We start from the raw sequence: 25543 nt of genomic DNA on the forward strand, positions 1-25543 counted from the left end.
TAGATGGATGGGCCTTTGGGGTATGGTTCGCTGCGTTGTTCCGCAGCAGTGTCATCTGGGCGCTAGCGTAGACTTTGGTCTGTGGTAAATCATCTTGGACCCCATGTGACCGTTCAGAGCTTGCGAAGTCTATGTTTGTAATTTGTATTAGTTATCAAGTGTTTGTGCATCCTGAGTTAAACGTTTTCTCTAACCTGTCTTTTCTTTTGTAAGTCGTTAAGAGACCATAAGAGGTTTTGGGGAAACTGACCCTTTGCGGATGGATATACAAGGGTGTTGCAAGACATAGACAAAACCAATTCGGATTCATCCTTTTTTTTTTTTTTTAATGTGGGAACATAAACTGAAGATAGCTATTACAAATAGATATACCCAAGAAAATATGATCAATTAACCAACAAATCAAATTCCTAGCAATCTTTAGTCATGCTGAATATGGATCGGGCTCCTGCAGTGAAACTAATATGTCATGTTGGCATCATGAGATGAACAGCATAAACTGATACATACTCATCATTTAGCAAACAAATAAGTTTGTCATCAGGCACTGTAGAACATGTCATTCAGGTTTCAACCCTTGGCAGCAGATTAAGCTGGCAATCAAGGCAGCTATCTTTTAACAACATGAGTTTTTTCTTATGATGAGGAGCTTTTTTTCCTTGCTAATATTATTACTATATTCTACAAGAGTGCTTAAGATATGACAAAGGATGAGCCAACTGGTAAACAGAATGATACAATGGGTGTGCAGAATCTAGTGCCACTTTATGCTGACATTTTATTGATTGAGAAGTAAAAAGATGTACATGCCCATCATAAGAATCACTGTCTGTCAACTCATTTCAGCAGTGAAAGCACATTTTGTTGTGTGTTTTGTGGGTCAATTCTTATCATTCTTATTACTATTCTGCAAGAATGCTTAAGATACAGGATGTATACAATGAATGTGCAGAATCCACTGCCACAGTGCTGACATCCACTGATTGAAAAGTAAATAGATGTGCATGCCCATCATAACTACTCCCTTTCAACTCGTGCTCAGCAATGAAAGCACATTTGTTGTGTTCTTGGTCAATCCTTGTTCAGTGGAGGCAGAACCATCTCAAGTGAAAGTACCCTTGCAAATTCTTGATGCACTTTACCTTAAATTTCTCCTCCTTTCTTCCTCTCTTTACTTCTAAGAAGCATGTCAAACTTTGCAATGTCTTCAATCGAGGATAGATTCAATTAAAGCATGCAATTTTGTGTATAGTAGTTTCTACCCACAGTGGATTGGGTTCATCCTTGTTCATATATATATATATATATATTTTGCTTTTCCATCTTCGTTCATGTTGAATGTATCATTGGGAACATGTGGGGGACTTTTAGTTGCACTTGGAAAAGAAATGAAACTCTCATTCTTTCCTTTTCTTTTTTTTTGTTCTTTTAGACCATTTCTTCTTTAACTCATTAAGAGGCTTAGAAAGAGAGAGATTGGTCAGGAATCTTGTTTCAATAAATTCTATGTATTTAAGATATACAAATGAATTGCACAGAAAGTGTGTGAAGATATGATCTTATTAGACTTGTTTAATTAATTATCAAAACAATTGATATTATTCAAAATTCAATTGGTCATATCAAAGTCAATTCATTTTATTGATATATATATATATATATATATATATATATATATATATATATATATATATATATATATATATATATTCTTCGCTTGATGCATTTCCTACTTACCAAGAGTTGATTTGTGATTTGGAGCCTCAACATAAGTTGGTGATTGAGGTTTCAATCCAAAGAATTGAGCTCAACTGACAGTCTACATTGCATCATTAGTTCTTCAACCTAAACCTTAACTCACAAAACTAATCAAAGAATGTTGTCAACGTTTACACAAAAAGGACTTCTTTTCTACTTCGTCTCCTTCTCGGGCGGCGGCGGCGGCGGCGGCTGCGATAGCGATTAGCCTCTCCAGTCGGGACACTGGTCGGCGGGGCGCATTCTCTGATTGCCGGCCTTGAGCGGACAAGGCGCGTCGAAGGGCGGTGCCATGCAGTTGTACTGCAGGCACAGCGACGCCCCCACCGGGATGGTGGCCGCCGCCGCAGGGCCGATCTCGAGCCCGGTGAGGAAGTTGTGCTGGAGGTAGAGCAGCTGCATCCCGTTGGTGAGCCCCTGCACCAGTCGGCTGGGCACCTCACCGGTGAACCGGTTGTTGTTAAGGTAGAGCCGCCCCACTGCGGCCAGCTGCGGCGGCAGGCGCCCCCACAGCCGGTTGTAGCTCAGGTCCACCACCGGGATGATCACGTCCCCATCGGGCGCCACCGGCCCGGAGAAGGCGTTCCGCTGCAGCTGGAGCTTCGCGAGCGGGAGCGCGAACACGCTCCCGGGGATGGGGCCCTGGAGCTGGTTGGAGCTGAGGTCGAGGAAGTTGAGGCGGGTGAGGCAGGGGAGGACGGCGTCCACGGCGCCGGTGAGCACGTTGGAGCCGAGGGCGAGGTACTGTAGGGACGGCGGCAGAGGCGGCACGGGGCCCGAGAGCTGGTTGTGCTTAAGGTCGAGGCGGAGGAGGGCGCTGGAGGAGTCCGGGAAGGGCGGGAGGGGCCCGGAGAGCTGGTTGTGGCAGAGGATGAGGTTGGAGAGGGCGGGAGCGGCGGCGAAGGCCGTGGGGACGGGGCCGGTGAGCTGGTTGTAGCTAAGGTCGAGGGTGCGGAGGTGGGTGAGGGCGCCGAGGGTGGGAGGAATGGGGCCGGAGAGGAGGTTCTTGCTGAGGGCGAGGAAGCGGAGATCGGAGCAGCGGGCGAGGGCGTCGGGAACGGGGCCCGTGACGCGGCCGGGGACGAGGGAGAGCTCGGCGAGGGCGGAGAGGCGGCCGAGGGCGGGATCGAGGCGGCCCTGGAGACCCGGGGAACCCGCGCGGGGGTCGCCCAGAGCTAGCGCCACCACGCGGTCCCCGTCGCATAAGACCCCGGAAAAGGTGCAGGGGTCGGCGGTGAAGTCCCACGCCGCGAAGAAGCTCGACCCGGGCATGTCCTCGAGGCCCTTCCGGATCGCCTGCATCGCCAGGAAATCCACCGGGTCAAGAATCCCCACCACGCCCGCCGACGCCAACACCATCGACCACAATGAGACCAACAAGAGGCGGCGAGGTCTCAGTAAGCAGCGGCACTCCATCGTCGTCGTCATCGCCCTCTGCTTTCCTTGTTTGAGTTCCTGAAGCAGAGAAGAAGAGCGGGGAAGAAGGGCGGCCTAATAAAGAGTGGGGGGGGTGATGGGATGTGGGTGTGCGTGAAAGGTGGGGGGAGGGGAGCTACAGCTTTTCTTGGTTGGGTGATTGCTTTCTCTTGTGGGAGGGCGTGAGCGCTTTAATGGCGGAACTGCAGAGAGAGAGAGAGAGGGGGGGGGGGCGTGAATGGCTTCTTTAGCTCTTCTTCTTCTTCTTCGTCTTCTTCCTTTTCTTTGTTGTCTGATGAGCGATCGTGTGAGATGATGGAGGCAATGGACCCTCTCGCCTCGTTTGTGCAGTATTAGACGTGAAGGATCGCGTTCTTTCTTTTAATGATTATTTCACTTGTCTTCTTCTTTCTTTTATTATATTACCTACCGTGGTGTGGTCCGGGGTCATAAACGGCTGTCCGAGCCAGGTGGTTCGGCGAGGGAGGCCGTTGACAGACGAACCGGCGAGGGTCACGTGAGCCTCGGCCCACACCGACACGTCGGCGGGGGTGGTGGCGTTGGCCTGCCAGGTCCAGGTGGGAGCCATGGATTGGGCCCCCTATGTCTTTACTTCACAAGGCAGGTACGCCTGCGGGTGTTCCGGATGAACGGGTAGGACGAGAGGTATCGCTCTTCGACGTTTCTCCCTCTTTCCATCAAGCTCTAACGTGATAGCGGGTAGAAGGGTGGGTGGGTTAGTGTGTGGAAATGCGATGTCAGGGTGACCTTTTGTTATCCTTCTCCATTGTTTGAGTATGTGACGATGTTATTAAATTAAGAAATAATGATTTTTATTGGTACTATTAATAAGAAAAAGAGTTAAGATGGGGAGGTGGAGGCGAAGACATGCCGTGAAAGCCGTGGCATTAAAATAGGTGGCGGCGGGTAATGCCACAGAAGTGGGCGGGCCAACAGTCCCGCCATCACGGGGGACCTGCACAGATCTTAATGGCATCATCGTGATCGTGTGCCCATCTCAAGGCAAGGACGACCTCCGAATCCTTGTGATGGACAAAGGGTCCGTTTATAGTTAATCAGCAGCAGGCGATATAGTGAAATTAATTACAATAAGGAAGGATGAATCAATCATATTAAAGATTCCCATATGGGGAGATCCGTTTGGTATCCTGCCTAGTAACAGTCGGTATCAGAGCTCAGGTCATAATATGATGCACTACTCAGCTTTAATAATTGAATTGAATTGTATTAATGTTCTTATTATTATTTGATGTTCTTATACTTAACAAATAGAGTATGACTCACTTGGGATTAATCAAGAAAATATCATGAGAATCAAAGTACAAGCTAGCTAATAAATATCCTACTTTAATCATGCATATAAGATATGATCCTCATATGAACCCTATAAGTCATCCTCGTGAGTGTGATAAAGAGAAAAGTCCAAATTTGTAGAAAAAAAAAAAACATAATCCTTTCTACGTTACTTGGAAGAAATAGAAAAAGAAAACAAATATAGTGATAGTTTTATTTTTTATAATCATATATAGAATTATTGAAAATAAAATTTTAAAATTTGAAAAAAAATATGATGAACTAACGATGACAGAATATATATATAATCAACTCCAAACAATTATATCAATGTTTCATTGCAATAACACCTAGTAGGCAGAGGTCAAAATGTTGACTGCGAATCGTAAGCTCATCTTATACGAATTATTAGAAACAGATCATAAATATTGATTTCATCTGGTTATGACCTTGGGTTGGGCGTACAGTCAGTCAAATCCAGCCCGAATTCATTGACATGCATAACCCTAGTGCTATATGATATACTAATTACTGATGAAAGTATGAAAAAATAAATAATTAACACATCACATTTCATTATTGAATCCCAGATATGCATCCAATTAGAACTAAAACTCAAATTGGATGAAATTTAGGCAACTACTCATATGACAACAATTAGGAAAAACCAGCTGAAAGTAACATTGCTAGATAAACTAAAATACATTGACCAAAGACTAATATGAAGCAAGATATGTGTGTACCTTAATATCAGAAATTGAGCCACATTTATACAAATTTCAGGTTCCATCATGGTTCTGAAACTTCAAGATCTCAGCAAGGATGTCGCATGCTTCCATTCACACATCTTTATTTCGAAATGTATTATTTGGAGCAGTCTCTAATACAAATAGAATAATGACAAGCAAAAGGATAGTGCTGACTCAGTAGAAAATTAGTAAGATCAGAAAGAAATCCAATTCTGAAAAATAGTTCTAATCACAAGGTCTAAAGCTCTGTTGATATGTATGATGCTCGAATGACAAGACCAGACCAACTTTATCCTGTTAACTGATTATGAAAATGCATGCTGCCAGAGAAATTAGACAAGACAAATCCTCATATCTTCATACGGATTTTACAGGCCAATTGAAACTGGCACTTGGACAGTGAGGCCGATTTGCCATTTCATATAACTGAATATGCCTCCAGAGATCTTATACTGATAACCGTGCGCAAAGACGCCAGTCTGCCCCAGGATGGAATAAGGATCTTTCAAACACCCATATGTCTCGTACAAGTACCTATAACAAGGAAAAATGATAATGTTTACATGATTATCATACATCAAGAACCACTAAGCTAGTCTTCTCCTAAACATCAAAAATCATTACAACTGGCATTTCAGAAGAGAGCATCTGAATTAACAGCAAAGGATATTGATGCTTCTGGTACATAACATGCCTGAAATGAAGGTTCCAATGAAGAGTCTGTTTTCATCCTTCTACATTTTTCAGCCATACCATGCAGCATCGGTTGACATACCACCCAGAAAACTAGTACCATACCGGTCCAACAAGGTATCAAAACCCAGTATGGACTGAGATTCTAGAGCTAGCTTAAAATGATATAGAAGATTACCTAGACAATAAATCAAAATAACCAGTGCATGAGCTTTTTTTTCCCTTCGGGTGTTGCTAAAAGAAAATTCTATTAATGTTACTGAGTTGAGGTTGTTCGTGCTATTTTTTGTGAGGCTACCAGCAATTCCATGGGGGAAGAGGACTGAGCTGCCATCTTTCATGCTTGGAGCATGGACTTGTCCAATGCTGACTTAAGCAGCATCTACCAAACTACACTTCTTGTAGAAAAGGCTCGAGTGGATCGTTCCAAAGAATCTTGAAACATCCACAACATTGATAGTGTAAAAGTATGGTTTATTCCTATAAAATTAAAAACTTGTCGGATGATTTAAGGACATGTAATCATCAAGCAATAATAATGATAAGATATTTTAAAAACATCTAGAGATGCTTCATGAATACTCAAGGGTGGGGCTTTAGCTTGTGAATGCTGACCTATAAATGATGAACAAGATGAATGATCGATAGAGTAGTATGATGATACTTACATATGATGGTACCTTTCTTCTTTCATCTATAACATAGATTAGCATGCTGGATTGTGCATACTTACATCTTCATCCTAGTAAGATTTATTAGTCAGGCATCTAGCTGACCAGTGACCATGTAAATTGGAGATGGAACACATCTTGTCCTGGTTCATCATGCAAAGCAAGCACAATTGTGTTGTCTGAACCAGCTGTCATGTATAGGCCAGCAAGATGAATACTAGAATTTATGTACACATGTTCAAAGCAGCATTGAACCATTCAAAAACAAATGAACATAATATTGTACAGCTACAATTTTTGTGCCTTAAACTATTGGCAAATGGGTCTACATCAAGCCATGCCTCATTGTTTTGATGGATGGTCACATGCTCAACACATATAAGGAGAATTCATGACCAAAGAATTCAAAATCTAGAATTCTTAATATAATTAAGTACAGTTTGGAATAAAATGCTTGTAAATTAGGGCCAATGAAGGGTATTGGATAAAATATAGCACTTACCACAAAGCAGAGTTAAGTGATAAAAAAAAGGTCCAACACACTAGAAAATTCTCCATACAACCTGAACATGATATTATTATTTTTGTGAATGCTGATTGGCAGCTATAAATAATCTTTTTATGTGCTAAATATCTTGTTGATACAGTAAGGCTATTTTTCTGATAGATAAGTGGACAATATCATTTATTTTAAAACCAATCAACCACGATTGCAGAGTTTTTAATCTTCAGCAACTCTTATAGACTACTTATAGACATAGCACTACAAAGTAGGATGAGATCACTTACCTCTTTTGTTTTGTCTCCAGAAACAACAGCACCTTTTGCATTATATGCTTCAAACCTCTACAAGGAAAACAGAATCAACCAGATCAAGAGAACTCAGGAAAACATATTGAGCATCATCTGGAGTAACATCAATGACCTCAATATATTAGAGAGATTACAAAGCTGACCAACCTATTCCTTATGTTTAAAAAGAAGATCCACAATTACATGCAAAACCAAAAGTGGAAATAAAGGATATTAAAAGGGAACCCAACATACACAATTCATCACCAAGTATCCCCATTGTCAGTTTGTATCAAATGTAGAAATTATAAATCAGTGGTTTAAATAGGTGCCCGAACGCTCGCCTAGGCGCTCGAGCAAGGCGAGGCGAGGCGAGGCATGAACACCTCAAGGGTGGACCAGGTAGCATGCTTCGGTGAGGCGTCGCCTGAACCCAAGCGCTAAGTGCCTCGGGCGAGCGTCCAGTTCAAACGAAGCAACTGAACCAGGCTTTTAAGTCTGGTTCAATTCAATTGTGGCTAGTTGGTTCGATTGAACCAACTAGCCACTTTCTTACCTGCAAAAGCCACTCCCCGCACCCCCGCATGACCCCGAGCCATCAACCCTAGTGCAGCTTCTTCCTCCGTCGCTGATGCTTTCTACCGCTACCTCCGCCGCAGACACAGCGGACTGAGGCTTCCTCTATCGCCAACTGATAGGTCCGACGGCCTAGCCTTTGTCCGCAGCTTCCTTCCATCACCGTTGCTTCCATGTAGTTCCTTCCACCGTCGAGGGAGAGGACTACAGCTTCCTCTTCACGATGTCACCATTCGCAACCTCTATCGTTGTCGCTGTTGTCGTCTGCAACTTCCTCCACCATCGTCGCTATCGTCCGAAAGTTCCATTGTCGATGACTTTTTCTCCCCCACTTAATAGTTCTTTTCTCCCCCTCTAGCTACAGTTAACAATAGTTTAATGTTGTATTTTTATTTATATAATATATTTATTAATTATATTATATATTTTAATATTTTAATATTTCAGAGTGTCTCACTTTGCTCGAGCGAGCACCTAGTGCCGTAGGAATTTTGGGACCTTGGCGCCTAGCGCTTTTTAATCACTGTTACAAATATCTATATGCAAATATTCAAACATCAAAAATAGGCATTTGATAGATGGCTTAATACACATAGTTAGAACGTCACAAGAGAAACAATATAGTTCATAGTTTCTCATTCAATTATAATATGACACCAGCGGAAAATTATCTCAATAGTGGCCCATGCCACAACATAATAGTTCATCAAGAAAAAAAAAGGGAAAATTGTCTTGTCAAGATCAAACTAGGATGATTATCATCATACACACTAGTTATATTTTCTTAAACATGTTCAGGCTTGAATTTTAACAAAGCAATAGTAGAAGATTTAAAAATAAGAGTTTGATCTTTACCTTTGATAATAAAATTCCATTCGGTATTATAAGTGTTTAGGTCCTTAGGAATCAATGTAGACAACTTAAAATTATATGGGATAAAAATCAAGTTTTGTTGGCCAACAAGGCCTTAGCTTTGATATTTAACTTTGATAATTAGGTTCCGTTCAGTATTATGAGTGCTTAGCTCCTCACAGATGGATGCAGATAAATTTAGAAATCAAGCATATGGGAGAACAATCAAGACAAAGTATTTTATATTTGGTCAACAAGGCCTGATATTCCTGTTCCAAGTATTGTGTTACCCAAAAAGTGGTTTGTCGACTTAGCCATTGAGTCAATTGGCTTGACTTGAACTGGACCTGTTTACCTAATGGGTTCACAAGTCAGATCCAAGTCAAGAAATTTTAACTCATTTAAAGGTTGGGTTGGGTTCAGGTCAAGCATATAATTTCTTTATGGTAAATCTCAACCAATAGTATGGTTTGGACTTTGCACCCATGTAACCAACACAAATAGTTGGCTCACTATGGCTTGTTATTGTTTTGCCTAGCTCAACCAAAGTTGTAAATTTTGTAGGTAGCAAGCAGAAGCAGCAATTCTCTGATGAATAGTGCTAAAATGGGTATAAGTCCAAAATACAAAATCATGATTTTGTACTATCAAAACAAATTTAATTATCTAGTATAAGAAATAAAAGTTATATTTTATCATCATACATATTAGTTATAAGAAATTTAATTATCTAGTATAAGAAATCGTCTTGTCAAGATCAAACTAGGATGATTATCATCATACATATTAGTTATATTTTCTTAAACATGCTCAGGCTTGAATTTTAACAAAGCAATAGTAAAAGATTTAAAAATAAGAGTTTGAACTTTACCTTAGACAATAAAATTCCATTTGGTATTATAAGTGTTTAGGTCCTTAGGAATCAATGCAGACAACTTAAAATTATATGGGATAAAAATCAAGTTTTGTTGGCCAACAAGGCCTTAGCTTTGATCTTTAACTTTGATAATTAGGTTCCATTCAGTATTATGAGTGCTTAGCTCCTCACAGATGGATGCAGATAAATTTAGAAATCAAGCATATGGGAGAACAATCAAGACAAAGTATTTTATATTTGGTCAACAAGGCCTGATATTCCTGTTCCAAGTATCGTGTTATCCCAAAAAGTGGTTTGTCAACTTAGCCAGTCTAGAACCCATTGAGTCAATCGGCCTGACTTGAACTGGACCTGTTTACCTAATGGGCTCACAAGTCAGTTCCAAGTCAAGAAATTTTAACTCATTTAAAGGTTGGGTTGGGTTCAGGTCAAGCATATAATTTCTTTATGGTAAATCTCAACCAATAGTATGGTTTGGACTTTGTACCCATGTAGCCAACACAAATAGTTCACCCACTATGGCTTGTTATTGTTTTGCCTAGCTCAACCAAAGTTATAAATTTTGCCGGTAGAAAGCAGAAGCAGCATTTCTCTGGTGAATAGTGCTAAAATGGTTATAAGTCCAAAATACAAAATCATGATTTTGTACTATCAAAACAAATTTAATTATCTAGTATAAGAAATATCCAGACCGTATTTTTAAAACTTGTAATAATCTTATGTGGAAGGTGTATAACAGTCTGGGCATGGATTAGTGCAAGTGGTGTATTACAGTTTAAGCAGGCAGCAGACATCAAACCAGCACAAACAAGTAACCTTTTCTCAAGCTGTCAAGGGTCAGAACCAAGTTCAAAGTTTGAGAGATGTCCATTCAACCTTTAAACCAGACTGTGGTCTATATTTAAGTTAGGGTTTACGGGTCAAGAATCATTTAATTTTTCTTCTGCTCCTCAAGCAATGTCACAATCTAGAAGAAAGGAGGCGATTAGAGAAGAAAAAAAGAGGAGGAATAAAAGGAGATGAATGTTACTGAAAGGGCAGAGTCCCCATTCAAGTATGTCCCTCTTTCTCTCTTTAATAGCTTGTAGACTGTTATAATGTGGTCCAACCCAAACCCTCTCCTATGAGCCTGAAACATAGCAAAAGGTTATTTGGCCCTGGATTAGCAAAGGTGTTTTCAGACCTAGTGTAGCATTTGGATCACTATAAGAGATGAATATAGGCAATCAGCATGATTCAAGGACAGATTGGTTCAATCCATCAATGCAGCAAAATTCAGTAGGCTCTGAACAAGGTTTAAATACCGGTTCATACTGGTCTGGTAAGTTACCAAAACCAGTATTGGACAGGCATTTAAATCCATGAAAGAGCCTGTCAAACATAGTATAAGCCTTGTCCAGCTCGGTACAACATTTTCTCAGACAAAAGAGTACTAACCACTATCATTTCGGGAAGGACAAGGGGCCTATCCAACTTTACAAAGGAATGGGCATGGAAATGATATTCCCATGCAACTCATAGTCAAATTAGGAAATGAAACAAAAGGAAAGGAAAGGAAAGGCTTGACCAAGTTTTCTCACCAACTCCTATTAGTAACAGGATTGGTTTCTATTTTTCTATTATTGTTGGACTGATATTCATCAACAATATTAATATCTATTAGAAAGATTTTAGACTTTTAAGTTGCTGGTGTATAAGAGTCCCAATATATGTCTAGTTTAGATATGGCAAATTACTTTGCTACTAGTTATCATACTTTGAGAGTTCTAGACACATGTTCGGGCAAATTGATAACATTAGCTTTTTTACTTACAAACTTGTACATGTAAAAACTTTGAGCCTGAAAGATTCATGGATGTTATTTTCTTTTCTCTACAAGATCAAATTATCTTAGTAGTTTAGCTCCCAGTTGATAGCTTTGGAGGCATTTTCTCCTCAAATTAAAAAAAAAAAGATCCTAGTTAGGAGGATCAATCCTAACATATATTAGTACCATATTAGTCCAACTAAAATCCAACAAAGGTAGTGATATCAGTTTCAAACCTTGATCCGAACACCAAATATTCATACTTCATAAGTGGATGTCACAAATTTCAAAATAAAATGCAACATGATTGTCTACAATATATATACTATATCAAAATAATCAATATACTACATCATAGTCAAAACAATGAGGCAGAAAACTGATCACACAGACAAAAGGTAAAAGGTTATTAATAGGATTTAAATGATGATGGTCTTGTTCAGATAGAGACTGGTGGGATGGGGAAGCAAATATTGAGTGTTGGGGCTATTTTTTTATTTTATCTTCATTTTGCATTTATATTAGAGTTAAAAATATAAACCACACTAGGAACTTTTCGTTGGAGGGAAATCTAATAAGGAAAAGGTCTGAGTTAGTGAAAGGTGAAATCAGTTGAATCAACTGCCACGTGCCTGTAGTGTGACAGTCACTGTAGCAACCAAGATCACTATGGTAGGTATCTTAAACTAGCATGCGGGTCTACAGACCTATCTGCTGTTCTAGGTGCAGCTTTTTATGACACTGGATTCAACTCTTATCAACCCAAATTTTATCCTGTAAATCCTGACTTGACCTGCTAACCTATGCCAACCCGACCAAATCAATAGTTATTGAGTTGGATCCAGAGCAAGAAATCTTGGTCCTCTTGTAAATCAAGTTGGATTACTGTCACCCTTATATGCCCTTACCACTCCATCCACTCCATCTTAACTCAACCCAAACTGTTACAGGGTCTGTTTAACCTTTCAAAAAACTAGATAGCATAGAGTGCTGTCTTACAACTTTCATTTGTGATATGTGCACCAAAGAGTGCAAGATTGATACTTTATGTAATATTAGTAAACAGAAAAATCTTGAAGGCAAGAAATATGACAAAACACTTGGTCTTTCTAACAATCAGATATAGAAAATAATAGTAATCTTCAGAGGCCTAGTTTAGCTAATTATTTTACTGCTATAAAATGGCACAAATACTGAGCAAAAAAGCTACATAGGTATGCTTGTGATCAGAAGTAATGTTTGCAATAAGAGTCAACCATGAAAGGAGTCAAGGTTTGAATGCATAGGACCACCACACAGCATAGTTTGTCACCATTTGCCGAATAACATAAAACACTATCATATTTAATGGATAATACAGTTCACAACAACGGTTTTTGAAGGTTAATTTTTATGATCAAGCCACCAAAAAACTTAGATCAACAGAAAGTTTATACATTGTGTACATTAACATAAGAGCCATTTCAATGGAATGAAGACTAGCTGTGCATAAAATTTATTCAGAATAAATAAATTTATGAGCATTTTAGGAACATACCATGAATAACTAACCTTATGCATAATAGAAAATGAAGAAAAACAGGAGAAATGTGTTATGCTAAAGAAAGGTTTAGGATGATTTTATTTTTCAAGAAAAAACATCAAAAGCAAAATATAATTAAATTAATATAGTTTTCAGAATATACCTGCTTTGCAGTTATTTCAAGTGTCATCTGTATAAAAGCCTTATCAAGATCATTTTTGTCCAAAGCAATCTGCTTGGAAGTCAAACAAAACAGAGAGAAAGGATAACTAAAGAAACAAATCTGAATATTTCTAAAAACATCATATAAATTACAAATGAAAACCAACTGTTAGATAAACCAACGAAGCAAACAAAATCTCACCATTCGAGCCCGCAATGTTCGGACACTAACCACAGGTTCAACCAATTCCCAGTGAACGGAACTCCACATTGATTCTCTTCGTTTTAGCTCATTCTTCAAGGTCTTCAATGGTAGAAACACAATTAACCAAGAGAATTTGTAACTCAAAACTACTTAAGGATCTGAAGGAGAAAAAGGGAAACTTACCGAATACATTTTTTCGGTGACAACTTTCCTTAGAGATGAAGTGTCTCCTTTTGCCAACAAAGTATTAATCTGAAAAGTTGATTCAAAGTCAACCCAATTATGAAGCGAAAATGTCCTTGGGCATGCATCTTCAACTCACCCATAATACAGTTCCTTTTTAAATGAAAACAAAAAAGAAGTTTCAAAAAACAAACACAGCAAGACATTATATATCTGAAGCCATAACTTATCAGTTCCATTTAGTAGAAGAACTGCATGGTCAGCCACAAATTATTGGAAGATACTGCTACATTGTTGCCAGTCATTATGGGAAAAAAAAACCTGACATTGCACAGTGACACTTGAAAGAAATTTGCTAAAAATAAACAACCTTACATACCAGCAAACAACATAAAAAAAGTTACAATGAAATTGATGAGATTGTTGCTGTACAGATCAAATTTTTACAAGGAACTAAAAGTATACTAAAACCTAGGTTCCTTAATGCAATAGTGACTCTTGTGAACAAATTTGAAATATCACATATTAAATTGGTTGTTTCACTTTCACAAACTCAGAAACAATTAGATTGGTCATGATGCAAGTCACCATCTTATAAATAGGAATTGGCAGATCCAAGAAGTCCAACGCTTAGGTCTAGATGAGACAATCTTGACATGCTGGTAGCAAGTCATGTCAGCTTCAAGCATAGTGTCCCTCAATTTCAGGGCTTGACCTAACTAACTGGATCTGAACTCTAATAGAAAGCATCATAAATCCCAACTAAACCATACTAACCATCCTAATTTCACTCTGTTTATTGTTTGAGTCCAGGAATCCTGAAATGCTAGGATTTGGGTTCATAGTTCAGGTTGAGTTCAGGTCCTTACTAGCGAACCTCAACCCTTCACAACCTGGCCCGTTGCCAGCTTGCTTGGATGTGGTTTGACTAGGCTTATAACGTTTCCAATGAGCAACATATTAGTCGTCAAATTGAATAAGCAAGAAGAGATTGCAACCAATGGAGAAAAAGTACCAAATAAAAGCTAGCTGTATAAAGGAAGGGAATTGGTGCTTAACTAAAACTTACAAAGAATCTTTCAAGCCCTCAATGATAATCATTGCAAGTCTAGAAGAAACTAAATGGTGCTTCACGAGCTTTCATGCGAAGAGAAATTACATCATCTTAGCCGTTCTCATCAAAAAGTTGTTTAGAGAGCACGACTCAAAGTTGAGAGAAGGCTAAGATTTGCTTAAGTGTTACAACCATCTATGTAGTGTTAAATTGCCAACTGTCTAAAAGTCATACAGAGATTCTAGACAAGAAAATCACGAAAGTCCTCCAACTGCAGGCCCTATGAGATCTGATAAACCACATTAGTACATTAAGCATCAATCTGAAGCTCTTCATAATGACTGTTCCTCCTCCCTCTCCCTCTCTCCAGTTTCCCCTCCACCTGTTTAAGACTCAGCAAGCACTTCACTATGATAGCTGCACCTTGACTAAACTTAAATTGATCTAAGCATAAATGAAGAGATACTAGACATGCATCCACAATTGTCATAGTAAAATACAATATCCACAGGGTCTGTCCTGACAGCACCAGATCTTAAACTTCCCAAGACATAAATCGATGAAACACAGTAACATAAATCCAAACACCAAAAGACTCACCACAAATCTATGCATGAAGCTTATGGTAACAAAGATCAACAAAAATTATAAGAACACACTGTCACGAACGGTCGTCGCGGACCCACAACAACTTCGTTCAACGAACCGTTCGTCACTTTTCCTACTTGTACAGATACATGGCAACATGTTTTACCTTGATTTTATATGTTTTTGCTTGAAAAATGTAAGCAACGACAGTTTGCAGCGCTGCAGTGCAACTGCTCGTCGTGCTGGGCCAAACTGCCCCAAAATGGCTCCGTTTTCGTATGTCACGGCCTGTTTTCTGCATATCGTAGGCTCACGCAAAACGTCAGCCATCTCAGCACCCTGGAACCCCTCGAGTGGCACCAGGGGGGATGGGGCTTCGGGGTAGTGTCGGACATTGAACAATCTACACAAGTTCGCACGTTACCTTGACGGGAACTTACCTTCGCGCCCGGCACCCAGTGAGCAGTTGTTTGTGGACTTGCAACTGTTCGTTGTACCTTATAAAGTCCTCGTTTTCTCCTTCCTCTCTTTTCTCTCTTACACTCAAGGTGCTCACTGAATTGCTTGTAAAGCTTCCCTCTTCGCAAGACGTCGGGACTTGTCCGTCGCTCATTTTCAAACTAATCAATTTTTTGTTTCGTAGATCTTTCAGGACCTGTATGAGGTTGCAACTAGGCTGACCCTTTGCGGACGCGTATATCGCAAGGGCACCTCATGACTTAGGCAATCCCAGCTAAGTACGAGGAGTTGGCATAAGGGTGCTTCACGACTTAGGCAACTCCAGCTAAGTTCGTGACTTTACCACGAGGATGCCTCACAACTTAGACAATTCTAGCTAAGTCCGTGACAATACGGAGCAACCTTCTAAATTCTCAAAAGTGCATGAAATTGATCTTAAACTGTCATAAGCAAAAAACCTTTTGCTGAAAGAATGATATCAGAGCATCTTGATGGCAACCCATCATTCCAATACTAGCATATGGAAGCAACAAAATTAGTTGCCACACTAGTGCATCGAAAAAGCTACATCAGCAGCAAAAAGATACTAGTTACCCTCTACAATATACACTAGTAGCCATTGCAATCAGAAGCAACAAAATTTGCCACTTAGTATTCTTGCCATTTGAGGCAATACCAGCAGTGATTAATACTTTTCCACCATCTATGGCAGCAAGTAATATATGATATTTGTTATTGTTTTCTAACTTTGTTCATAAATTTATTCTTTTCATGTTCAATTGGATAATTATCTTCTCAAGCAATATTAACATTTTCATGGATCAGTTTGCATATGATAACTAACCCTGTAATCAGTAAGTACATAGTCAAATGCAAATTCATAATCATGTCACATTGAATAGTACTCATAAAGATATCTTGCAGATTACTGAGAGAATGTAGGTCCACAATATGATACAAATCAATCAGATGAAATCACAACATACCTCTTTGTACAATCTTAAGGTGTGTTGATAAAAAAGCTTCTTCGAATATCCAGCTACTTTTCTCAACCTGTTGATGGCATAAGCACTCTTCATCTGCAAATCAGGCATAACTTAACCATTTGAATCATGTATCAGCAGTGGAGAGTAAATATTTTTTTCTGGATATGTGAGAATATAAAAGAATCAAGTCCATAAAATGGTTATGAAAGAACATCAAGGTAAATTTTGAACAATTTTGAATTAATTATAAAGAATATATTAAATCTAAACCTGGAACGCCCAGTCCTGATAGAATTTTGTATCAGATGTAGAACAACAAAAAATGCTAGGGGGATGGATCTTTTAAGATGAAATATAGTCATGGTGGCTCAGCAATAGGATAATATTTCATATCACATCAACCATTGGGTGTGATCAAAATCAGTTGGACCCTGATGTGTGTGTCCCAAGATAGATGCACTAAATTGTAATTTATTCTTCAATATTCCTAGTAACTATTAAGTATGGTTACCATAAGAACAAAATTTAAGTAAAAGATTTTCTGATACTCTGTTACACCAAAGACACCCTGAGGAATTCTACACCAAGAAAATGCCAACTAGTTTTCACCATGCATCGAAAAGTGGCAGCTAGCTGTTGCTACGTTAGCTTTTAGTATACCTGTTTAGTGTTACTACACGACTAAAAATTGCTTGCTCTGCAAGGATGTTCCTAGCAGAAAAATGAACAATGAATAATATTATTATAATTACCAATGTCATCTGATAAGAAAAAAAAAAATCCCCCTTTCCTTAGTGGTACGATTACTATCCTTCTTGTTGCTAAAACAATGAATATATTCACCATTCTTAAATACAGAATTACACAAGCTCTGAATAGTGAGTACAACTTGCGAGCTGAAAAACTTAAATTGCTTTACTTAAATTGCTAAAACAATGCATATACTGTTCGATAACAGTCGAAATCCAATTGTTACTGACCTGTACCGGTCGATAACAAATGAATTTTAACCATTACCGACAAACAACTCAGATCTGCCCCTTTCAAACGGTCAGATCCATTTGAAAGGGTTTTCAAACCCTTTTCTCCCCCTCTTTCACCCCCTTTCACCCTCTCAATCTCTTTCTCATAAACTTTTTTCTCTCATTCTCACATTTGCACTCTCTTAAGGCTTTACAAAGCTACGATTTGTAGATTGGATCAAGCTTGGGAGGCTAATTAGGAAGGATTAACACCTAAGTTAGAAAAATAACTCTTTAATCAAAGGTATATAGACAACTTCTCAATCGCATTCAGCTACCCGCTCAGTTTGAAGATAGCAATGATGTGGATAGCAGTGTCTCGACCGACGATGGTAACAACGCCAAGGAGTTGATGGTCCCGTTTACATAGTTTGAAGGTGGTGCATGGACCGTAGAGCAATATTTTACGCATGTCACCCAAGATTTAGATCATGGAACTCGACGTAATAGTTAGTCATTCTTCTCTGAGTAACCATACTGTCACGGCCTTAGCTGGAATTGCCTAACGCGTGAGGCACCCTTGCGGCCAAGACGCGAACTTAGCTTGCGTTGCCTAAGTCGCGCTTCGCCCTTGCGATAATGCTCCGCAAAGATCAGCCCACTTGCAATCTCTCGCAGGTCCCGAAGGACCTGTAAAAGAGAAAGTTGATTAGTTCGAAAGAACGAGTGACGGACAAGTCCCGAAGTCTCGCGAAAAGGGGAAGCTTTACAAGCAATTCAGCGAGCACCTTGCGTACACAAGAGAAAAGAGGGAGAGGGGGAAAACAAGGGCTTTAGAAGGTTGAACGAACAGCTGCAAGCCCACAAACAGCTGCTCACCGAGTCCCGGGCGCGACAACAAGTTCCCGTCAAGGCAACGTGCGAACTTGCGAAGGAGTGTTCAACGCCCGGTACTATACCGAAGCCCCATCCAACCCTGTGCCACCCGGGGGGCTCCAAGAGGCTGAGATGGCTGACGTTTTGGTGAGCGGAGGCGGATTCCAGAAATCAACCCGTGGCACACGAAAACGGAGCTGTTTTGGGCTGTTTTGCTCGGTTCGATGAGCGATCGCTTTGTAACGCTGCAGCTTGTTCGAACTTAGATTTTTACAAGCAAAATGACTCAAGACCAAGGCAAAACAAGCTACCAAGTAGCTGTACATGTAGATGAAAGCGACGAACGGTTCGTTGAACGGAGTTGTTGCGGGTGCGCGACGACCGTTCGTGATAATACGGTGATCGATCTTATAATACGTAGCAACATATTAGTGGCGAAAGTAGAAGTTCCGACATTCTACATGCTTCGTACCAGTACATGTCATAATCGTACTTGCTTCAGAAGCCATCTCGGACACTTGTGGTTCACGACGATCAGACTACGACCATCACCACATTGATGCACCAATGGCATACAGTGTATTAGTATACTCTGTCGTGAGATCAATTTCATGGGTTCGACAAATATATTAAATTGATATACAGATACATAGGATTAAGGATCCCAATCCACCGCCTGTGGAGTCCCGTCGTTCTTTTTGATGGTAGAACCAAGTATATCCATCTATCAATTACTTGATTCATTTAAATATTAGTGTTTAAGTTGTTTAACAAATAATCTAACAATTCAAATAATTTCTTTGTAGATAACTCAATATAAACGAAAGGACGGTCCGAACCATAAAAGCTACTCCTCAAAGTCCAAAAAAGATATGTGCCACTAATCTTCCCTAATTTTGATTATTTTTGCTAAAATTATACTATATTTATATTTATTTCAAACTTAAAAACCCTAATATAATTTTTTTTTCTATTTTTCAAAAATTTTTGGAGCTATTTTTGACCATTTTTCCTTGTCGTTGGTAGACCCTATCGTACCGACACACAATACATTAATATGCACCGTACCACTGATCGACCGATACACCGGTTCAAACCGATAAGATGACCCTTGCTCCAAAATATAAATTACTAACAAAATACAATACCATAAGAACGACTAGATCCAACACATGGTTGGCACTATAATAACAAAATAAGTGAACAAGACAAGTAAAATAATCACACAACAGAGAGAAGCTTCAGTTGTAACAAAAAATGTAAATATATTATGTCCTCGGAAAGATAAATGATAAATAATCTATGTTAAGAAAGATCAAATACAAGAACCTGCACTGTGGAAGGCGTAATCTCAAATCAGCATGCAAATAAGTACCTCCATAATTAAATCCTCTTTAGTTCTTCTCCAACCACTTCGCGTGAACCATCTGATTTACAATATATTATAACTCTATCATCACATATGCAAATTTGTATATATTCCAAGCTTGTAAATGTAATTGCTGAAAACAGACGACCTAGAGAATATAACGACACAAAAAGGCACTCATGATAAAGGCATGCAAGCAAATTGGCTAGCATTGCCACATGATATTTAAAAGAAAATTCCATTTTCCTAAAACTACACAATCTCAAAATGTGCATATATTATTAAGTAGAAACATAAACTTATTGTTTCTTCTTTGGGTGGTACCATGGAAAGATTAATGGCAATCTTTAATAGAAAAGAAACTGTCTGGGCTATCATAATAGTTGCACAAAGTGAGTTTTACATTATAATATTTACATCAACTCCAACTTTCGTGTAAACTTCAATTTCTAAAGAATTAAGAACACTTTCTCCTATGATGGTTATGAATGACAAAATGTCCACATCAATCAGAAAATCAAAGAGCTTAAACCAAAGAGAGGAATATAAAGTTAGTTTATCTACCTTCTCCAAAAGGAAATAGGTTCTCGAGGCGTATATGGTTCATAGACAAATCCTGGGCTCAGCATGGTCACCTTCAAAGACACCTACACATAATATACCATCAGTAGGAGTACACTTACTAAATGGACAGCATCATGTTCATGAATAAAGAAGTCTTAGCATTTTCAAGTTTATAACGTTTAATGTCATAATAAAAGATAGGCCAGGCCATGATGCCAGAATTAAAAAATAAGGACCTTATAATAGTAATTAACTTTATTGCAATAACAAAGAGATGGTGAGTGTAGGTGTACAAAGACTAAGGTTATCCGAGAGGGAATTTAACTCCAGCCACTGGGAAGGTCTTTTCAATTAATTGACCTCCTAACAATCTGAATTTCCCTAAGTTTGGTTTAACCAAGACTCACTAGGAAAGCTAATATTTTGACCCTGGATTCCAGTAAACACTTCACACTCATATTTTAAGTCTATGACACTACTCTGTTAAGTGTAGACGGGATTTTAGCAATACAAATGTGAGAAGTTACAAGAGAATGGGATGCAGGTTTGCTAGCACGAGAGGAGAATATGGATGTACAAATTTTCTAGGGTAAGAAAATGAAGAACCATTTCACAAAAGATGGACCTTAGTCAATTTAAAGAAGACGGCAAGTAATAAGTTCCTCTATCTGAGTAAGGAAAAAAGATACCTATTGACTATGTATGGTGAAAGACACTGTACAGTGGTATCATTGACAGTTGTGTTGAACATAGATCGACACTGGTATATTCTTATCAACATCCACTTTGTTCAATGAAATGCAGACATGCATTCAGATGAAGAGTGGACACTCTAATTTTATCCACATATGTTCCAAACTAGTGTGTCCACATCTAATCTAAATAAACATAAGAATGCATCAGTTGTTGGTAATGTCCAAATTTGACTTATCCAATTGAGACATCAATTACATACTTGCAAATATATACAGCATTGGCAGCAGATTGTACTAAAATAAATCGTAAAAGTGTGAAAAGACATGAATGGGATTGAGGTTCGCCACTGTGTGTGTAATCCACTGCCAAAAATGTGTCGCATTCATTGCCATGCTAGGTGTGAGAACATCTATCCATGATGGCCAAACAACAACTTGAACAGCACATACATGGTTTTGTTATTTCTTCTCATCATTCCAGGTTGCACCTGAATTATTTCAGGTGCCTTTGATCAAAATTGTTTAGATTGTTATAAATACTGTAAAAATGCATATATTCCAGCTTATATCACAATTGTTTATTCAGGAGCCATCATAATTAGTGAGTGATATCAGTCATCACAATAATGTGCCATGTGTGTCCAATGTTGGCCTCCATGAAAAACAAAAAAAAAAAAATCTTCATCAAGAAAGGCTGTTTCTTGATCAACTAGGCTCATAGGCTCACTATTCCAGGATATTGTTACTGATTGACTGTTAGGTTATTATTAGGAAGCAACTAGTGGAAAGAAAAGGAATACTGCAAACACCTTTCAAATCAACAACATGACTTCCTTGTCCACATTGCAAACACCATTCATTGTGTGATGTAACACCAACAGAAAATAGGGTACATTAGATGATTGTTAGAGCAACTACAATGCTCTCATCTCCCCATGGAGGGTGTGTACATTTTGTCCTACTAGTGTGCAATATGTTTATGTTGCGATATGAGATAATGCTGACAATATGACAACTAAAGTGTATCACCACTGCTCTCAGAAATGCCTCATGTAAAGGCACAATGTATAGGATCATGATATTGACTTCCATTGGCACCTGACCAGTGATGACATAATGATAAGGTTGATGTAGAGTAAGATTGGGGAACCATAATGATGAGGCATCAAAAATAAAGATGGTCCGATCATAATTAGGAGTTAGGACCACAAGGTACGAACAGTCTTTGTACTCTTCAGGATAGTATTGATCAGTGTTTCATCCCTTCGTAGTCATAACCAGTTTGCCTCTCTCTTTTCTACTTCTCATTGACCAATCAATATTAGTGCAATGCCCTTCTCCACCAAATGACAAGAACAAAGGTCTCTCCACCACTGTTATCATCACAACAACTATCCTTATCATTGTTGCTGTTTGCACCCCAAATAGAGGGAAAAAACATGTAAGAGCAAGGGATTCACAAAACTTTACCTAATGGCATCATATTTGTTTAAAGCCATTAAATTTGACCATATCCTCTGACCACATATCTAAGGAACTATGTGCTTCCACTGTAATCATGTCAATTTTACATGGAAAGGAAGAGGCTATTATACTAGTACATGAGGGCCAACTATGTGCTTCCACTGTAATCATGTCAAGTAGTTTTACATGGAAAGGAAGAGGCTGTTACACTAGTACATGAGGGCCAACGGGCTAACAACTAGCAATTAAAGCTTAAGAATTGTAGGCTATCTGATTAAAGGCCAGTTCTACTTGGGTTTCTCAAATAGTGGGCATATCATACTGGATCATGGAAATCATTATTAAGCAGGCCTAGCATCATAAATGTGAGGATGAGAGGCTTAGAGAAGAAAAGAGCTAACCCCAAGATGAAAGAACTAGCTTTGGATGGTACAAAGTCATATAAAAACGTGGAGTCAACACTAGGGCATGGACTTCACTTGTCGCCTGCTACAACACAAGGTTTGAAATTTCGTACCATACTGATGTATCGAGCTTTGCTCGGTACGATACGGTACATTGTACCAAGTGGTATGCTAGGGCATACCAAGCGGTATGCCTATATATATATATATATATATATATATATATATATATATATATATATATATATATATATATATAATATAAAAATATTTTTAAAAAAAGGCATACGTAGCCTCGACGACATCGCCTCCTCCTCTTCTCCTCATTGCCTCATCTACAGCATTCAACGAAGAAGGCGGTGAAGACGTCGAAGGCCGTAGACGTCTCCGGCCTTCGGTGAAGAACGTGGCGAAGAAAAAGGCCACAGAGTTACAGATGAGACGATGAAGGAGACCGCTGCCTCCCCTAATCCCCGTGTCTCCAGATCCTCCTCTTTACGACTCTCCTCGTCATTACCTCCTGGATCGATATCGTCAAGGGAGGGCGCTATCGGATCGGGATCGAGAGAGGGCGTGGAAACAAGTTCGCGTCGAGATTCTCCCGATTCTCCTCTTCTTCTCCCTCTTCTTCGAACACTCTCTCCTTCTTCTTCCTTCTTCGACGCTTCTCCCTCAGCCTAGCCGTAGCCAGGCCGCTATATCGAGCGGACCGCCCAGTAGTGGGCGGTCGGCGTACCGGTTCACAAGCAATACGATTCGAAATCGCAAACCTTGCTACATAATGGTTTTAACTTTTTAAGTTACAAGCTATGTGTAGGTTACGATGAGGACGTCAAGCCATTTATTGAGGGAGATTGTGATATATCATTGGTCTTGCATCAAAAAGTAAGAAAGAGGGTTATGATAATAAATAAGGGTCATTAGGTCGACTACTGGTAACTCTTGCCTAAGCATTTTAATCCTCGCATGGTTAAAGGAATTTTCTATTCGAATTTCTAAGCCTATGAGCTTAGGGGATCGAGGAGTGAAGAGCATAGTCATCTTAAGCAAACACAAGAGAAAAAATTATATATTCCTAAGCGAAAGAGCAAGAACTAAATGGGAATATGAAGACTAATCATGAAAATGAAGAACATTAGATACACACTCTTTTTTGCTCTCTCATTAACATCACAGAATTGTGGTATTCAATGATACTTCAATAGAGAGTCATCCCCTACAACCTTTCATGAAAACTTATTCAAGAAAGATTTTAGTTAAAATTCATTTTCTACTAAATATCCATATGGCTGACTACGTTTTAATAAACAACAACAAAACGATCAAGAAAAGCTACTCCTTTAACAACCTGTCTTGCTCCAGCGGGGGCTTTCACAATGGACATCGATCTAGAACCATTGAAGCAGATAGTGAACTCTGCAACCTGTCAAACAGAAAAAAAGAAACTACAGATATAAATATATAACACAACTTAAAACAACAAACACACTCCAACACGAACTCCCTCACCTTCGTGGATGACCGTGACGTGAAACCGCTCCCATCTCTGGCAGCATCCGGACGAAGGATGCTGCTAATCGTGCAAGAACAACTCGCGATGCTTCTTCGGAGAACAAACCCTGTGAAAATGAGGCGCGTCATTTTTACAGAACCTAGCGTACAAGAAGATTAAAAGCTTACGATAGAGATATAAGGACGATACCTTCGAGTCCTGAACTGAGGAAGTGTGAAGAGGATCGAGGAGTGAAGAGATTACAAGGGAAGTGGGAGTAAATCGCATCAGTTTTTTGGAAAGAGCCGAAAGAGATCGAATACTCTGAGGGAAGATGGGGAGTTTGAAATGACCGCTGGAAGCGCCGAATCGCATAGAATCTCGACAAGGCCATCCTCTCCCGCCGCCGGAAGCTCCAAGTAACTGTAGAGAGATCGAAGGTTGACGAGGGTTTTGGCTGCGAAACCCCAAGAAAGGACGCAGAGGTTTAACCGCAGCCGGTTCACCGTCGACGTCGTTTGGTTGGCTTGATCGCACAGCCCGGTTCAAGCGCACAGCTCCAGTCCTGGTGGCCGCCCTGTGTCTTTTCTGAGTCGCCGAGCAGGAAACCTCGGCTATCCATTAGATCATTCGAAGGGCCCTACATGGATACGCAAGAGCCAACAAGCTCAAAATAGGTTTCCTCCCTGTTTGGCAGCTCAGAGGAGATTGGTGAGCCGGGCCACCTGTCCCGTGTGAGACGAGAAACTCACATCTCCGATCGCGTGGGATCCACACGTCTCATCCGATCCGATGTGGCTCACCTTGGGCAAGCGCATCAGGTGTGTGAGACAACCAGGTAAGACGAGGAAATTTTGGGTGTAGATTTTGAGACGAGTAATATTAACCGGAGCTGGCGATTTCAACTTGCCATGATAACTCTAATTTAATTGATAAAAAATTTAATTATTTATCATAAAATTCTAGATTTAAAATTTCATCCTCCTCACTTACTCTTTGTAAATAATACACAAATAATTTTTTTATAATAATTATATAATATTTATTGAATAT

General features: G+C 39.5%; 2 protein-coding genes across 5 annotated transcripts; both read right to left on the reverse strand.

The window, feature by feature from the left end:
• Positions 1–1832: 1832 nt before the first annotated feature.
• LOC135639961 (probable inactive leucine-rich repeat receptor kinase XIAO) lies at positions 1833–3329 on the reverse strand. Its single transcript, XM_065153997.1, has one exon. The coding sequence runs from the start codon at positions 3184–3186 to the stop codon at positions 1963–1965; it is 1224 nt and encodes a 407-aa protein (XP_065010069.1). The 5' UTR covers positions 3187–3329; the 3' UTR covers positions 1833–1962.
• A 2093-nt stretch (positions 3330–5422) lies between these two features.
• LOC103988908 (uncharacterized) lies at positions 5423–25127 on the reverse strand. Of its 4 annotated transcripts, XM_018827054.2 has the most exons (12): positions 24844–24987; positions 24701–24714; positions 24508–24617; positions 24347–24421; positions 20436–20518; positions 19878–19929; positions 16665–16757; positions 13578–13646; positions 13392–13493; positions 13191–13259; positions 7391–7447; positions 5423–5771 (listed from the first exon to the last, which is right to left on the reverse strand). In XM_018827054.2, exons 1-12 carry the CDS (start codon positions 24882–24884, stop codon positions 5685–5687), a joined length of 852 nt encoding a protein of 283 aa, XP_018682599.2. In that variant the 5' UTR covers positions 24885–24987; the 3' UTR covers positions 5423–5684. The 4 variants fall into 4 exon arrangements, with proteins under 4 accessions (XP_018682599.2, XP_009405863.2, XP_018682598.2 ...); XM_009407588.3 differs by having other exon boundaries at positions 24701–25127; XM_065153998.1 differs by lacking the exon at positions 5423–5771 and adding an exon at positions 6545–6744 and having other exon boundaries at positions 24701–25004.
• Positions 25128–25543: the final 416 nt, after the last annotated feature.

The sequence above is a fragment of the Musa acuminata genome, chromosome BXJ3-6 (genome assembly GCF_036884655.1).
Source record: "Musa acuminata AAA Group cultivar baxijiao chromosome BXJ3-6, Cavendish_Baxijiao_AAA, whole genome shotgun sequence".
NCBI classification, from domain to species: domain Eukaryota; kingdom Viridiplantae; phylum Streptophyta; class Magnoliopsida; order Zingiberales; family Musaceae; genus Musa; species Musa acuminata.

Bases quoted from the DNA above. Each gene is read 5' to 3' on its own strand.
- LOC103988908 (XM_009407588.3), bottom strand. From the start codon at position 24,884: ATGGCCTTGTCGAGATTCTATGCGATTCGGCGCTTCCAGCGGTCATTT. The intron at 20,519-24,346 runs GTTGTTAAAGGA...TATTATGTGTAG, and splicing joins CCCCCGCTGGAGCAAGACAG to GTGTCTTTGAAGGTGACCAT. The intron at 19,930-20,435 runs GTAGATAAACTA...ATTGTAAATCAG, and splicing joins CCTATTTCCTTTTGGAGAAG to ATGGTTCACGCGAAGTGGTT.
- LOC135639961 (XM_065153997.1), bottom strand. From the start codon at position 3,186: ATGACGACGACGATGGAGTGCCGCTGCTTACTGAGACCTCGCCGCCTC.